The sequence below is a fragment of the Rhododendron vialii genome, chromosome 5a (assembly GCF_030253575.1).
Source record: "Rhododendron vialii isolate Sample 1 chromosome 5a, ASM3025357v1".
NCBI classification, from domain to species: domain Eukaryota; kingdom Viridiplantae; phylum Streptophyta; class Magnoliopsida; order Ericales; family Ericaceae; genus Rhododendron; species Rhododendron vialii.
In genome coordinates this window covers 32,809,776-32,827,084 of record NC_080561.1, presented here as the reverse complement: position 1 = coordinate 32,827,084, position 17,309 = coordinate 32,809,776, and the positions used below count along the sequence as shown (strand labels likewise).

General features: G+C 37.1%; 1 protein-coding gene across 1 annotated transcript in view; it reads left to right on the top strand.

The window, feature by feature from the left end:
• Positions 1 to 893: 893 nt before the first annotated feature.
• The window catches only part of LOC131327226 (disease resistance protein RPV1-like), a 62,959-nt gene continuing 46,543 nt past the window's right edge, over positions 894 to 17,309 (top strand). The window contains exons 1-4 of the mRNA XM_058360271.1: positions 894 to 1,822; positions 2,024 to 3,125; positions 3,256 to 3,693; positions 3,784 to 4,689. Of these exons, the coding sequence (XP_058216254.1) occupies positions 1,296 to 1,822; positions 2,024 to 3,125; positions 3,256 to 3,693; positions 3,784 to 4,689 (2,973 nt within the window). The 5' untranslated portion in view covers positions 894 to 1,295. The remainder of the gene's footprint in view (positions 1,823 to 2,023; positions 3,126 to 3,255; positions 3,694 to 3,783; positions 4,690 to 17,309) is intronic.

Below are 17,309 nucleotides of genomic sequence, written 5' to 3'. Positions count from 1 at the left end.
TATTATACTACTCTTTATCCAGATAAGATGGTGAAAAAACATACTCCACATTTTTTTCTTTTCATTTTTCAACCAAGAAGCCAAAGGGGATACAAATATGTGGCTCCCACTGTGGAAAATTTCAGTGAAGCGTCCAATAAGCGAACAATTACCACCTTGCAGGCTGAAGCGACACCACTGAAAAGTCAGCCATCCTCTACTCTACACGCTCTCCGTTTGAAAAAAATTTCAGTGCCGGGTGGGGTCCACATGGTGCCTGCTCGGTGCATTTGAGCCATCCATTGTATTTTTGGACGGCTCGGATTTAGAGAGAGAAAAAATAGAGAGAAAGTATTGGGGTGAGAGGAGAGAGCGGGTTTCAATCCAAACCATTCAAAAGTGTAATTTGGACGCTCCGGATGAGCCAAGCGGGTACCACATGGGATATACCCACCCGGCACTGAAAAGTTTCTCACTCCATCTATTGCGTCCCTGCCTCTCCTTCTTGACTTTTTGTTCCATCACCCAACGTCCCTCTTCGTTTTCTCTCACCTCACCTTCAACACAAGCTTGCTTCTCTCTCTCTATCTTCACGTCCACTCCATTCATGGCTTCTTCTCTCCCTCTTTGTTTTCGTTGCTGAAAATGGGATTTTTTATTTTTATTTTTGGTTGATGCAACTGAATGTTTTTTTTTTTTTTTTCCCTTGATGGATATGAACCATGTTTTTTTGTTGATGGGAATGGTACGTATTCAGAATCGACTAAGTACTACTGACAAACTTCAAAACTGGGGTATGAGAGTAGATGAAGTGTGCAGTTTATGCAGAGTTCAGTTATAATCTCATGACCTCTTGTTTTTAGAATGCCATATAAAATGGTTTGGCTATTGATTGATTTTTTCTCCATGCCTCAGAAGCACCTGTGAAGGTTTCTTTTGCAACATGGAGGGAGAGGAAGCAGAGGATCTTTCAAGCATCTTGTACAGAGTTGGACCACATTTTCCTTGATGTTGCAGGCTTTTGCCAGAGATTTCTTGAGTTCTTTTCCCAGGGGTTCATAATGTTCCAAGGACTGCGGAATTACTGGTTCCATTTGTGTTTAGTTGCTTCTAGCCAGGCGGAAAATCCATAAATAAATCTTTAGAGAATGCTGTTCTTCCACTAGCTTTTGCTTTTCATGACTAGATTTCAGTTGACTCTCGTTGGCTAAGCTGGCATCTCTTCTTAAATACAAATTGGATTGCGTTTGGAGTCTTGACAGATAGCAGTGATCTCTTGGTGCTTGACTCCTTAGTCTTTTCTTGGGCTTTGTTCAATGTCTCCTATGAAATTCCAAGAAGCCACTTCTGCGGCTTCTCCATGTAGTTATCATGTATTCTTGAGCTTCAGGGGCGAGGACACTCGCAAGACTTTCACCGATCACCTCTACACAGCTTTGGACCAAGCCGGATTCCGCTACTTCAGAGATGATGATGGCATAGAAAGAGGAGAAGATATCAAGTCTGAACTCGAGAAAGCTATTCGAGAGTCGAGGATTTCGATAATTGTCTTGTCAAAGAACTATGCCTCGTCAACTTGGTGCCTCGAAGAGCTTGTGATGATACTTAAATGCAGGGCTTCTGGACATTTCGTTCTACCGGTCTTCTATGACGTGGAACCGTCTGAAGTGAGGAAGCAAAGCGGCAGTTTAGAAGAAGCATTTATAAGGTATGAAGAGAAGCTCAAATCAGAAACAAATGAACTGGCGAAAAAGAAATTGAAGGATAAGGTGGGTACATGGAGGGCTGCGCTTAGAGAAGTTGCAGATGTGGCCGGGATGAATTTACAAAATCAAGTTGATGGGTAATTTCCTTGTAACTCGATTCTTTAGCTAGGCATAACTTTCATCGCTTTTCACCTCATACTCATCTCATTGTTGCAATAGTGCCAATAACGTGCTCATTTTTGTTAGTTATTCCTTTGAAATGTTTAATTCTAGGTTTGTGCTATTCAATCATGTAATCTTTTTGTTTTTTTATGTCTCATCATCATCGCATCTTTCAGACACGAGGCAAGGTTTATCCAGAAAATTATAAGAGTGGTAGGAGACAAGCTAAGATACACAACCTTGAACATTGCGCACCACTTGGTTGGAATACATTCACGGGTCAAAAACATTCAGCTTTGGCTAGAAGGTGGGCCAAGTAATGTTGGCATAGTTGCAATTTGTGGAATGGGTGGAATAGGCAAGACAACCACTGCAAAACTTCTGTATGATTTGAACTTCTCGAGATTCGAAGGTAGCAGTTTTCTTGAGAATGTAAGAGAAACTTCACGACAACAAGATGGTTTACTTCAATTACAAAGAAAGTTTGTTTCAGACATTTTGAAGACAAGGAAAGTAAAGCTAAATAGTATATCTGAAGGAATTGCTATGATTAAAGATGCCATAATTTGCAAAAAAGTTTTTGTAGTTATTGATGATGTGGATAAACATGAACAATTAGATGCACTACTTGGAATGCAACGTTGGCTTTTTTCAGGAAGTAAAATCATCATAACCACTAGGTGTGAGCAGTTACTAAGGGCTTCTAAGTTCTGTAAGGTGCATAGGGTTGAAAATCTAAGTAACGAAGAATCCTTGGAGCTCTTTAGCTGGCATGCCTTTGGAAAATATTCTCCTAACAATGGATATGGAGAGGTCTCAAAAAGGGTAGTAAGCTACTGTGGAGGGCTTCCATTAGCAATTGAAGTTCTTGGTTCTTCTCTGTCAGGGAACTGCTTAAACGTATGGAAAAGTCAATTGGAAAAATTGAAAGCGATTCCTGACGGTCAAATCCTTGAAAAACTCCGAATAAGCTATGACTCTTTACAAGATGACCACGACAAACGTCTATTCCTCCATCTTGCCTGTTTTTTTGTCGGAAGGGATAAGGATTCTACAGTTACAATCTTAGACAGCTGTGAATTTTACACAGTGGTTGGGATTCAAAACCTCGTGGACAGATGTCTAATATCGATTGATGAAAGTAATATACTGGTAATGCATCATTTGCTTCAACAAATGGGAAGAGAAATTGTTCGCCAAGAGTCACCAAAGGAGCCAAGCAAACGTAGCATCCTCTGGAATCATAAGGAAGCATTTAATGTTTTGAAAGAAAACACTGTAAGAATTATACTTTGCCCTTTATGTACTTTTGTATGAATTTGGGTAGGATTCTATTTACTAATCATTGTTCCTGCCGCCTATGCTCCCTTTCCTTTTTTCTTTTTCTTTTTTCTCATTCGTATGTTAGGGCACAAGCGAAATAGAAGGCCTCAAACTCGATATGTGTCTTTTCAAAGAGGAAGGATATGCGTCTACAGTTTTTGGTGATAATAGAAAACGTCACTATGAAGAGTACCTTGGGAAGCACTTATTGTCAAATTTTGGTAGTTCCCTTAAAAGATATGGTTTCAATATCTTCTCCTCTAACCTCGAGCCCACAGATTCACAAAATTCAAATCGAGTGGCTTTGGAAGTTGATGCATTTGCAAGGATGAACAAACTAAAAGTTTTGCAGCTCAATGGTGTACATATTAGTGGGCCCTATAAAAAGTTTCCCAAAGGATTAAGATGGTTGTGCTGGCGGGGATTCCCACTAGAGTCCATATCTTGTGATTTCCCTTTGGAGAGTTTGGTTGCTCTTGACATGCAATATAGCCGCTTAAAAAATGTATGGGAAGGAACCAAGGTATGTTACTACATTTTTCTTCCTTCAAAATTTCTTCGATAAGTGGACTGAAGGCTATGATACCCACTTTTGGTCCCCTTTCTTTTGCAGTTTCTATGGTTGTTAAAAATCCTCAATCTAAGTCATTCATATAACCTTGCGAAAACTCCCAACTTTTCAGAACTCCCAAATCTTGAGAGGCTGGTGCTTAAAAATTGTACATGTTTGGTTGAGGTTCATGAATCCATTGGACACCTTGAGAGACTTGTTTTCTTAAATTTGGAAGACTGCAAAAATTTGAGGAATCTTCCGAGAAGCATTTGTATGCTAAAACATTTGGAAACGCTTGTCATCTCCGGTTGCTCAAATCTCGACGGATTGCCGACAAACATGGGGAATATGGAGTCTCTAACTGTGCTCAAGGTAGATGGAATTGCTTTAAATCAATCTCTCCCTACCAATGGGCAAGTGAACGCAGTGCAATCTTTCATCTGGCCTTGGCGGTTGGATCCAAGAAAAAGTCCAAAGATTTCATGGCTTTCTTTACCATGGTCCTTGGTAGAATTAAGTCTAGCGAACTGTAATCTTTCAAAGGATGATTTTCCTGGAGACCTTAGAAACCTATTCTCACTGACGAAACTAGATCTATCGTTTAATCGCTTTCGCCACCTCCCTGATTTCATCAAAGGTCTTCCGAACCTTGAGTGCTTACATATAAATCATTGCCCAAGGCTGCGCGAACTTGATGGGGTCCTGCAAGTACGTTATTTGCGCTGTGGAGCTAATAGATTGCTGGGGGAAGTAACGTTTCAAATCTTGCACCGTCCAACAACCACTTGTCATGCGGACTCATGCATCCATCCGGAGACTTCGAGCTCATTCAAATTAGAATACATAGAAAACGTTGAAGCTGAGATTATTAACAATTTGGGCTTGTCGAACTTGCAATCCATGGAAAACGTAACTGTAAAGCTAACGTCATTTTTTGGCGTGCAACAAATGGGGTTTCACCTCCAGGTGCTCTCTCTCTCTCTCTCTCTCTCTCTCTCTCTCTCTCTCTCTCTTTCTCTCTCTCTCTGATGCTTAGATTTTCTTTTTGTGACACAGGTATGTTATGAGCCATGTATGATCTACGCTTATATTCCTGGTAGCAAAGTTCCACCCTGCTTCAGTTTTAAGAATCTAGGATCCTCAATTGATTTTATTGTGCCTTCATATCTTAATTTGAGGATCCAAGGCTTGAATGTGTGTTCAATTTTTGAGCTCTCTAATCCACAAGAATATGAACCACATACTGTCATAAGTAATAGGACGAAGGGCTTGGTTTGGTGCCATCACCCATATGTCTTTGGAATTGCAGAAGATGGTGAAGATACGATGTGGTTAAGTTATTGGAAGTTTGGAAATCAATTGGAAGGCGGAGATGATGTCAATATTTTAGTGTCCGGAGGTAAATTAAAGGAGGTTGGAGTCCGCCTTATATGCAAGCAGGAACAAGAAGAGATGAGCTCCCAATCAGCCTATGAAGACAAAATACCAGGAAATGTTTCTCCACATCAGCCGAGCACAAAATTGTACCAACTCAGCCATCGTCACGATTGCAAGTATTGTGAGCATCTGTACCCTCCACCTTGGATCCCTGCTCCTTACGATTATGATTATACTGTGGAATGTCCGGCTTCAAGACTTGCGATGGCAGGACCATTTTATGTTTCTCAAGACTTTGGGCGTTGATTTATTAACAGTTTGTATCAACAACATTTAGTAGTTAATCTGGAAAAAGTATATTTTACTTCTCATTTGCTCTTGTGTAATGTATCTGATACTGAAGATTTCATGATACTACAAATTTTGGTGCAAATTTGTGGGAATGTGATCGAATTTACTTTGGCGTTCACCAAAATATGGTTCTGCCAAAACAAATTAGCTAACTTGGTGCGCACCAGGATGTGGAGCCCCAGGTCCTCCCCAACCACATTCGTTGCGGGATGCAACCTCACAACAATCTGGATTTGATTTGAGAAAATCTGAATCTAGGTACCGAAATTATTTGATCCAATAATATGAATAAAGAATCAGAAACTTATCAAGGCTGGTTTAGATTTATCTGAATCCGTTTATGAATCGATGCCGATATTCCACCAACTAAAATTTGTTGGTTTGATTCGTTTTTTTTTTTATCAAGGATATAATAAAAAAGCTACTCCCTCCGTCCCTTATTTATAGTCCGATATTCCATTTTGAGCTGTCCCTTAATAAGTGTTCATTTTGTAAAGTTAGTGGGTAAAAGTTGGTGAATTGTCTATTTTGTCCCTAAAAGTATATTCCATTTTAAAAAGTAAGTGAATAAAAGTGTAATGATGATGGGTAAGTAGGGAAAGTGGAAGAAAAAGTTGATGTGAAAGGTATAATGATGATGTCTTTTTAATAAGTTGGAATTACGAAGCAGCGCACTTAAAAGGGGACGGAGAGAGTAGTATTTTTTTCCTTTTGCAAGACGCAAAACTGGCTTTCAATAAAATAAGAATCTACAGTATTTGGGGTAACTTAAATATTAATCCTCCTAGCGGATCAAAATAAAAAATACTAATCCTCTTAAGTTGTCAAGTTCGATTCTCCTTACAATCTAACTCTTGGAGTCACCTCACCCTAATGTGTTAGCGAGAGAAAATGTAGTGAGATGGGCTATAAGAATTAATCCGAGATGTGTGTAAGCTGACCCGAAATACCTTGTAGCTTGCATTACCAAAAAGCAACAAACAAAAACAAAACTTAAATTTTAGTCATGTCCCTTAGTCTTCCGATTACATCCTAGTTGAAATTGAAAAATTATGTTTTGATCAGAAATTCAAAAAAAAAGCCGCACTACCCTTCCTCTCTCTTAATCTTCCAAATCTTTCTCTCTCTTAATTTTCTCTCTCCAATATTCTATCCCCTAAAAAAATTCCAAGTATTAAATCTGTAAAATAAAATAAAAAACATTCCAAAACAGTAATTTTGATACTAAACTAGTAACGAACATTGCAAAATTATTATGATAATTATAGGCAAGTGCGATGTTCCTCCATTTGTTTAGAGGTCTCATGTTGGCATCCGATATTTTGTCACCCATGTTGTATTGTCCTGAATAATTGTGTGTGGACATTGCGGAGCTGCATAAGAGAGCTGCATAAGCCAATGGACTTGGGGACACTACCAAGCAGGCGCTGCCAAGCGCCCAAAATGATGCCGTTTTGGGCAAAAAAGGGACGCCACACCATAAGGCAAAACTACATCATTTGATGCCCATAAAAACTAGAAAAAGCTACGTCGTTTTGAGCATGCAAGCAATTTTTTTTTTCACACTTTATACATTAGCAGGGATTAACGGGTGTTACTATGTAAGTCAACAAATGTTCAGAAGCTGTCCATAGCTCTAAACCCCAACCAAGCCCCTCGCGGCCCCTGAGAGAGGAGGTAAGACAAACTAATTGTGCTAGCAACTGTTATTAGATTTTAGATTTTTGTGGGGCTCATTACGGGTCCTGCAAAGATTTTTTTTTTTTTGGGTCATTTGTTAAACCTAATATACTCTATCCTAGGGAATTTGGACATGGGGATAGACGCTTACGGGAATCGAACCATGTCCAAGTGCATAGGAGTATAAGATGATTCAAACCGCAAGTTATTCTTTAAATGTTTTCTTGTGGGTTTCCTAAAAAAAATGAGCTCAATTCGATATCGGTAAGGGCTGTTTCAAAATTCGTATTGCACCCTACGATTTCAGAAATAGCCTACAAATTCTGAAATAACCCTTACCGATATCGGGTTGAGGTAATTTTTTTCCAAAAACCGTAAAAAAATAATTCAAGAATAACTTGTAGTTTGAATCAACTTTGTAGGACATGTAATGAGCCCCACAAAATTTTTAAAAAAAATCATTAATTTCTTGCCCAGTCGCCACACCATAAGGCAAAACTACATCGTTTTAATCATTTCAAAGACTAGAAAAAGCTACTGCCGTTTGGAACCAGACTTCAATCCTTAATTTCCAGATTACACTTAAAACCTTCGCATTTCCAGATTGCATCGCTTTTAACACTTAATAACTTTCGCATTTGTAAGGCAACAAAAACGTGAAATTTGTTTCCTGCTTATACTTCCATTTCCAATGCCACCAGAAACTTGTAATAAATATACGTTAGCGATAGTGCCACGACGGAAAATGCTACTGCCACAACAGGTTTTAATTTTCTGCTTCCAATTGACGATTTTGTCCTTCCCTTCCTTTCTTTTTCTTCGATTGTCTGTCTCTCTTTCCCCCCTCTCTCTCCGATACCCAAATCCCTCCTATTCTTCTTTCTTTCCTCTCTATCCACTTTCAATCTCTGTCATAAAACTGGTATAACAAATCCAACATACTGAAACTGAAGATACAAAGTTACAAACCAACTAGGTAACAATGCATTTTGAAGGATAGCCGGAGTGCATTTGAATGGAGAACCATCAGATTCATTCTGTGAAGGAGGTCCAACAGATCTAGGGTAGTAGGGGTCACCGCCTTTGATAAATTGTCAAAACAGTTTTGACTCAGTGATAATTGAGAGTCTTGTGGGTGATTTGGAGGTAAAGGCTTCAAAAATTGTCATTCTGCATATATATTGTCCCATTTCGAGTTAGTGTTTCTCGTACAATTGAAACTTCAAATTGATGAATGGTTTGAGTATTCATTTCATAGGGGAAGTCATGGCGGGGAAGATTTTGCCGGAGGCCCGGATGATGAATAACAAAGGAAAGATTTAAAGTAAAATAGAGAGGCTGAGTAAAGCATCTAGGTAGAGAGAGAGAGAGGGAGTGCACGAAAGACGACAAAGGATCGATCAGAGGGCACGGTAGCCAGTTCCGAGATTAAAGTTTAATTTTTCGTGGCACTAACATTTAGTGTCGTGGCATTATCATTTACCTAAATATAAGCGCCAACAAACGGATCTTGTAATTTGATTAACTTGGTCGTTCATGAAAACGTAAGCAACAAAAAAAATAGTCATCCCAATATTTGATAGAGTTTGATAAATGGTAATAATTTGACCACAATAAGTGTCTCACCAAAAAAAAAGAGTCACGTGAGTTCCTTACTCAATCATTAAACAAAGTTCAACCCCTCATCCATAAATATGCCGTTCGTTACACAATTTAATTATCTTTGGGATCTCCCGAATAACTTAACAATTCAAGAAATGAGTATCCCTTGAAGAATGACTTGCAAGATCAATAGGCATCACCATAACTTCGAGCAAAGAATTAAATGATTTTAGTTCTTTTCTCCGGATACGATAGTAACAATATAAAAATGTCGAGAATATAAATAATAAAGTTGTCACTCTCTCTAACAGTTTAAGCTTTTAGATGAGTTAGTGGTTCACAATTCAATATGGTATCAAAGCAGGCAATAGATTCTGGGTTCGAAAATCACCGGCTACCTAATGATTAAAAATTTATACGTGTTTAGCATGCTTATGGAGGAGAGTCTCGCTACACGTGAGTGGGCGTATTTAGAATATAAATAATAAAGTTGCCTCTCTCTCTAACAGTTTAAGCTTTTTAGATGAGTTGGTGGTTCACAATTCAATAAAACACACTTAAGAAGTTTATAGATTATATGACAATTAACTTCATAACTCATCATTTGTGGTACATATGGGATTTTTCAAACATCCTAACACACAAAATACATCCACAAGTAAACGCAACATTAGAAACATACCACGTTATAACTTAGCACAAATAAAAATAACTCACAGTTCGCTGCTTCATGAATGAATCATGCACAATTGTAGTGGTGGCGTTGTGATCAATATGCTATATGAAAATCACAAAATATTTAAAACTATTATAACGCACAAAGTAACAAGAAAAGTCTACAAGTTCAAAATGAAAAAGTTAAATAGTTATACCTAGCTCATCAAGGTGAGTATATAGATTGTGAAACAAATTTCTTCTTCCTCTTTCTAGCCTTCTCACACCAAGGTTTTAATCTTCTCGTACTCTTAATTTGTAAGTCTTTTTTCTTCTTCAAACCTTTGACTCGTGCGAATTGAAAAAAACCGTCCGCTAACTAGTAGTCTAATAGTAATATATATGAACAGAGAACAAAAGAGAAAAACCGAGATCACAATAATAACCCATGTGTGATTAGGCCCCGTTCCAGAACACCTTCTTAAAAAATAAGTACTTATTTCACATTTTCAAACTCAAAAATAGTGTAAATAAAAAATAATTTTTTTAATTTTTTTGTGCCGTATAAAAGATCTCAATAAGATCTATCAAATAAGATCTATATTGCTAGAAAAATTATTTGTGTAACCACATTATTTTTTAGCTTTAAATTGTCTTCTTAAATAAGATATTGTAGCATCGCAGTCCAATCCAATCAAAATCATACTCCCTCCGTCCCTTTTTAAGTATCCTACTTCGTAATTCCAACTTATTAAAAAGATATCATCATTACACATTTCACATCAATTTTTACCTCCACTTTCTCTCCTTACTTTTTATGAAAACACCATCATTACATTTTTATTCACTAACTTTTCAAAATGGAATCTACTTTTAGGGGCAAAATGGAAAATTTACCAACTTTTACCCACTAACTTTACAAAATGGAATACTGGACCTTAAAAAAGGGACAACACAAAATGGAATACTGGACTCTAAAAAAGGGACAAAGGGAGTATTAAAATGTTCCAAATCTCCTGTTTTCAGTAAGTGAGTATTAAAGAGAGATTCTACGTGCACAAAATCAAAAGATTTCAAACCTGGTGGGAGTAGATATCTGGGATGAGTCTGCCGGCGAGAATTTTCAAACCTGGTGGAACTACTGCATTCGTAAAAGGAAAGCAAAATACACTTTTGCAAATGCACAAATGCGCGTCTGAAGTGCTATTTGATAGCACATCACTAACTCTCAACTCAAACATATTTTAAGTTTCCACTACTAAGCAAAAATGCGCGTCTGATGTCATGAGTGACCTGAGATGCCCAACTATCGAGAAATTACTATATTGCAACTTAGCAGCTTGTGAACTTATCCAAAAAAATAAAAAAAAACTTAGCAGCTTGTGAATCCAAGGAAAAAAATCATGAAAATCAAACCGGAAAATAAACTCAAAATGGTGGAGGTCCACTAGTGCGGCACAAATGTATGTGACATCCACATATATAAGATATAATCTGCAAGACTTTTGGAGTACGTCTCGAATCGTCACAGGGATATTGCAATTGATGCAAGTCCACACACAGATAGCAGAATTATTTAAAGAAATTTATGTGCTTATAAATCAAGTTAAAAGCACATAAAAAGTTGTGTATAATCTCAAAAGTATTCAGACCGTGTCACATGATTATTAATGCCTAAGAAAGACTCAAGTAAACGAGAGGTTTATGCTTACATGATAATCATCCAAGTAGTCGCGACGATCATGCTGCAAAACAAAATTGTAGTAATGTATCAGAAATTCCATTACAATATTTCCGTTTGCACGCCTCATATGTAGAATGAATATGAAATAATAGGAGATCAAACAGGCTATCGTAAAACACTACAAGGGCAAACAAGTTAGAGCAATCCCACGATCATCTCAAAGCTACACAACCAAATGGAAAATGCCCACAAACTGTCTTGCTCAGATAAATACTTGCACAGTCCCCCAATTCGGTCCTTTTGAGAATTTCAACTTTTGACGTATATAGACGTAATAATTGCACTCATGGTCAAATTGAACTAGAAAGGCATTAATTTCAATCGTCACGCCTTTGTTCCCAATTTTTAATACACAAAAAAAAAAAAAAAAAGCCTTTTGCGAAGGACAGTTTCGGAAAACTAACAACTTCTACTTGGACTTTACAACGAGGGCTAAGAAGTTGGGACGATATCAAAACCAACAATTTGGGAAAGAGGGAGTAACTAATAAATATTCTTGATAAAGCTCATAAACTTACGGTTCAGACGCTTGCCCAAGATCTTCCAAGAAGCAATTATTTACTTCGAAAAAGGTGTGTATCCCAGGGGAAAAGCACGAGGGAAAAAGAACTTCTAAGTTAGAAGGGAAAATTTCACACAATCCAAAGACAATCTATCCCAGAACTAGTTATCGTCGGCAATGGTGACACCACTAGGCAATTCCAGATGGTGTCATTGACCAACGGGTAAACACCAAACGAGAGGGTGGAAATCACTTGGTCACTTAGGCAGGAGAAAAGTTGGTGGGTCCTATTCCATATGGTTTGGTCTTCTGTGTGGAATGCCACGTGGTCATACCGACTCGGGCTCACTTTGAGTGCCGTTTGCAGGGCGGGGCGTGACAGCTTGGTATCAGAGCTAGTACTTTCTAGTCTTTGTGTTGAGAGTCAATTGGGAGTTTTGGTAGTGGACCATAGGGTGTTGAGTCTGTCGAGTAGGGGTTAGTGGGTGACTAACGTGTGCATATTTAATACTTAGCACTATGTTGGTGGTGGTGGTTTGAAATGTTGAAACAGGGTGTTGATGTGGCTCAGTACATGGAGCAACAACTGGTAAGTATTTCATGGTAAATTGCACAGGCACCTGCGATGTCTTATGTGAGTCTTGTTCAGGGTGTTGGAGGTAAAGGGATTTGAGGGTTTATGGCGTTATGGAAAGTATGTGCTTATGTATGTCAATGAATGCAGGTTTTGCTGGATACGGTGACAGGTATGTTCAATATTGTATGATGTCAAGTGTAGGTTGCAGTGGATGCAGGGTTAAACTTATTAACTGTGTTATCTATATGCCTGGCATACATTTAGAATAATTATGTGCTTTTATAAAAAGTGATTTGCATTGTGGTGAGAAAGATGTATTGTTATATGGTATGTCAACCTTGCTGTAGTGTAGGTTAGTGGTAGGGAGACTTTTGAAAGTTGGAGTTCATTAACTAGTGATGGCTAATTTGGATTTAAAATATTAGCATCATAGTTGTAGATTTTGTGGTGAGTTTGAGGGGACATTAAAAAATTGGTGTGTGTCTTTAGAAGCTATGTTGCTTCATTGATGTGTGGTTAGGTATGTGTCTAGTGTATGCATGCAAAGGAGGTGGCACTATCATAGAGATATATGTATTGCTAAATACAAGGTTTAAGATGGTTGTTATCCATCCGTTGTGTGGGAAGTTTTAACTATTATAGAAGTTGAAAACTTTTGAAATGCGATGAGAGTGTGCGGAGAATATTGAACTTTCTAAAAAAAAAAAGTCATGAGTTTGTATACATCTAGTGTGGTAATATTTTTGGGCATAACGTCAAAAAAAATGTTGTGGGAATGTGAATATTTTTGTTTAGTTGAAAGGATCAAATGCGGTAGAAGTTGATAATCTTATAGATGATGGTGTTGCATTGAATGAGTATATTTGGTGATGTTATAATATTATTTATGGGAACTTGAATAAGTAGTGAATGTGTACCTATGTACTTCTTGTATCTGGTTATGTGTTCTTAAGTAACAGGTATGGTATTGTGGAGTATATTCAAAATTGAAAGCATGTACAAAATGGTTTTGTTTTCTTTGAAAAATGCTTGAAAAACTACACTCTGTAGCCATAGGGAATAATCCGTATTTGGTATTGAAAAGACTGAAATGAGTAATAAGATAAATTTTGATTGATAGTGAGAATTTGATAATGTAGAATTTATGTTTGTAAACATATCTTTTTAAAGGATGAGCAAACCATACGTTACTACTTTTTGTAGTGTGAATGATATGTTATAACGTTGCTAGTAGGTTAACGTATGATAGGGGGTTGAGTTTATGGATACACGTGGTGTATGTAAGTGCACGTGTTATACGTTGATAAATGTAGATGTAAAACATAATAGTTTGGTGTTATATGAAGATAGTTTTATTCACTTTATATGAATTGGTATATGGTTTTGATTATCTATGGGAGAAATAGGTGTAGGTGAGTATTTCTATGTTTTGTTACCTGTGCGGATGAGTTGGAAAGAATTTGGTGAGTTAGTTGTTGAATGTGGCATTAATGGGTGAGATGGTTGTCTAATGGTCGGAGTAGTGAGTTGGGAAGGAATTGAGAGTCGTGTCCTTGGCGACAGGAATTAGTTGAAAAATAGGAGCAGATACAAAAGATAACTGTAAATGTTGGGTATTACAAAGAGTGAGTTTTGGTTGGGGTTGTTCTGTTAATGAGTTTGAATGATACTAGTTTGGGAATACAAATCAGGTTGGGATTGAATTGTGTTGATGGAATGGGCAATGTTTATAAACAGTTGCAAGGGTCAGATGAGAAATGGGTTAACTTCGCAGAAGTGAAATTGGGGCAGAGTGCTTGTGTTCTTGAAAACCATTCTGAGAGAATGGGACAGGTATAACTTTTATTTGTTGTTTGATTTGATAGCATGATCATGCATTATGACTTCGTGTCAGAGTCAGTCCAGTCGACTGGAGTGTCAATGGTGTTGTGATGAAATAGACAACGTGCCTATCAAATCACGACATGTCTTGCATATTATCATATTCGCATGCAATCAATAATATATATGTTATGGACTAACTTTGTTTTGAAGGGACGCGTTACAACAAACTGAGTTCGGGTTTTTGAAACGGAATTCGGAGATGTTACTGAGTTGACAGTGGGACGTGGAATAATGATAGTATCTTAGTTGTGATAGAGTGATGGAGAGGATGTTGGGGTTTCTAAGTGGGAGCATAAAGAAAATGGGTTGCGAGTGATGTTAGGGGTAGAAATGAAATCTTAAGTGATAATTAGGCTACTGAGGTAGCAGATTTTGTGATGGGCTTATGGTTAGGAAGTTAAGTGAGTTATCAATTCGTGTTAATATGTGTTGGGTTGGATTGTATACTAGTATATACAATTTTCTTAGGGTGTTGTGTGTGTGATAGGTGTGATTATTTTGATATAATTGTGTGATATAATGATTGATTGAACATGATTACATGATTATATATGTTTAAAAAAAAGTGGTTGCCGAAATTGGGTGTAATACTACGCCAAGTAGTAATAATGTGCCAGCTGATAGTATGAGGTTATAACTTACTTTTCTTGAAAGGTAATACTCATGTATTGGGAGTGTGCGTTAATATGAGATCATGATGGTTTAAGAAGTACATACTAATGATGAAATCAATTTTACAAAGGAAATTGTTTAGATTGCGTTATATTGATTTTAACGAGAGTATAGAGTTTTTTGTGAGAATTTACTCTATTTACGGATAAACTCATAAGTTTCCTTCAGTGGAATCATGCGAAATGATAAAGGTGGTGTTATTGTTTACACAAGTTAGGTACTGCAATGTAAATTGAGGGTCATGAGCCCTATTTGAGAGGCCGAATCGGCATTGAGTTAGTATTTGTGAGACTCATATAATTATTTTCATCGAAAATTGTTATGAAATAAGGAAGTTTTAAAATGTGAAACATAAGGGTTTTAATTGCTATATGTGTTGTGTGCATAGAGACATGATTGTAAGGGGAGTTTTGTTTGGAGTTGAAAAAGAGTGAGGATGGATTACACGATTGTGTATTTGAATGGGTAACTTGTTTGTGGTATTGTATATATGTTATCATTGCTCTTACATGTTGTTGTGGGATAAAACTGTGTAAATAATCTAATAGTTTTGGTTGTCGCTGGTGTGGGGCGGTTGGTTCTAATTTCGAGTACGAAATTTTCTAAGAGGGAGAGAGTTGTAATACCCACTCCGGATATTTTCGTATTTTAATTACTTTTAATTGAACTATGTGTTTTAGGGGTTTAAATCGTAAACAATAGAACTTGCGAGTGTAACGCCCCTGAATTTTGGTCAATAAAAATTTCGTTAAATATTTGAATTTTATTTGAATTACTTATTTTCCCTTGAGTGGCTATATAATTTCTTGTTAATTTTCGTCGTAGTTAGATTTTGGTCGTTGGTTAACTCTCGACTAGAAACCCTACTTGACCAATTTAGTTAGTTTCTAACCAACTAGTTGGAAGAACCGAGCAACCAACTCATCTAGTTACTTGATGAACCTTTTGGACCTTTTTAACCTTCTGCCTTTACCCATTAGTCCATAATGGTTAGGGTAATTTTTGTCCATTTGACAATAAACTTTTTATTATATTTAACTAAAGTACATGTAGTCTTTCAAAATCTTATTTTAAAAAGTACTTGTACTTCTTTTATCCTTTAGTCTTTACCCGCTAAGGAAACTATTACCCATTGGTTAAAACCATTAGTCATTCTTTAGTTGACTTGTACTTGAAAGACTTGATATTTGACTTGTACTTTATTATTATTTTAATGAGAAGAATCCTAGTCTTTTTATTTAATTGGGGTACTTAGTACCACACCTAATTTAATATAAGGCTTTTGTCACATGCTTTAAAGGACTTTGATTATTTTAATATAAAAGTTTCCTTTTAACTTTTGTCCATTAGACAATAAAAGTTAGGGAATTTATTATCCATTGGGTAAAAGGTTTAATCTTTCAACCAAGTATAAGGGTTTTAATAAATTAGTCTTTTCTAAAAACCCATGGGATAATGTACCAATATTTTATTATGAAAGTACTTATTAGCCTTAGTAACCTTTAAGGCCTAAGATTCTTAAAAGTACTTTTATATTATTTTATATTGGGATTTTGTACCCAATTGGATTAATTTATTGGGGAATTGATCTTCCTATAGTACATTAGTACACTAGTTTATTTGTTTAAACAAACATGTGCCTTTTTGGATTTCTTTATGGGATTTTTGATTTGAAAAAATCTTGTACCTTAGTACTTTCTTATTCTTTCTTGTATATATATATATATAGTACTAGGAGGGAGGGAGAGAGAGAGAGAGAGAGAGAGAGAGAGAGAGAGAGAGAGAGAGAGAGAGAGAGAGAGAGAGAGAGAGAGAGAGAGGAGGAAAGAGTGAGGAAGATTGGTTGTACCTTCCATGATCTTTCCTACATCTTTCAAATCCATGGGTGAATCTTTTTCCTAGCCAAACATAACTCTCCCATTGTACTTCTAGGATTGTTTTAGACCAAATCTTGTACCATTGTCTCCTTTCTTCCAATAAATCTTCCATAAATCAATCCTTGGTACAAACTAGCCATGCAAACCTAGGGTTTAGACTTTGACCTTCCATGAGTGCTTGACAAGTGTCAAAAATTGAGGAATGAGAGAGAGGGGGGGGGCGGCCTTAGAGAGGGAGAGAGAGCCAAGGTTTTTCCTATAAATAGGACCCCATTCCAAGCATTTCAACTCACACCTTCACCTAGCAACTTCTCTCTCTAGAATAATTGTGTTCTTTCTTTGTTCTTTCTTTTGTTCTTACTTTGTTCTTGAGTGTTCTTGAGTTCTTCAAGAAACTCATCCAAAGCCGCCACTAAATCGCCACCCGACCACCCTTCGATCCATAAAGTAGAGTACAGTTAGTCAAGAAGAAGTTTCAAGAGAAACCATTCTCTTTCGAAGCTCCCGAAGGCATACCGTAGGAAGTTACTCCGTCCAACCGCCGACTAACCTTCCGTATCCATTACTACCGCCAAGAAGTAAGGTAGGATCTCCTTATCATCCACCCCAAGTATAAAGTAGGAATTTCTTATCTCTATTCCTAAGTATAATGTAGGTACCCATACT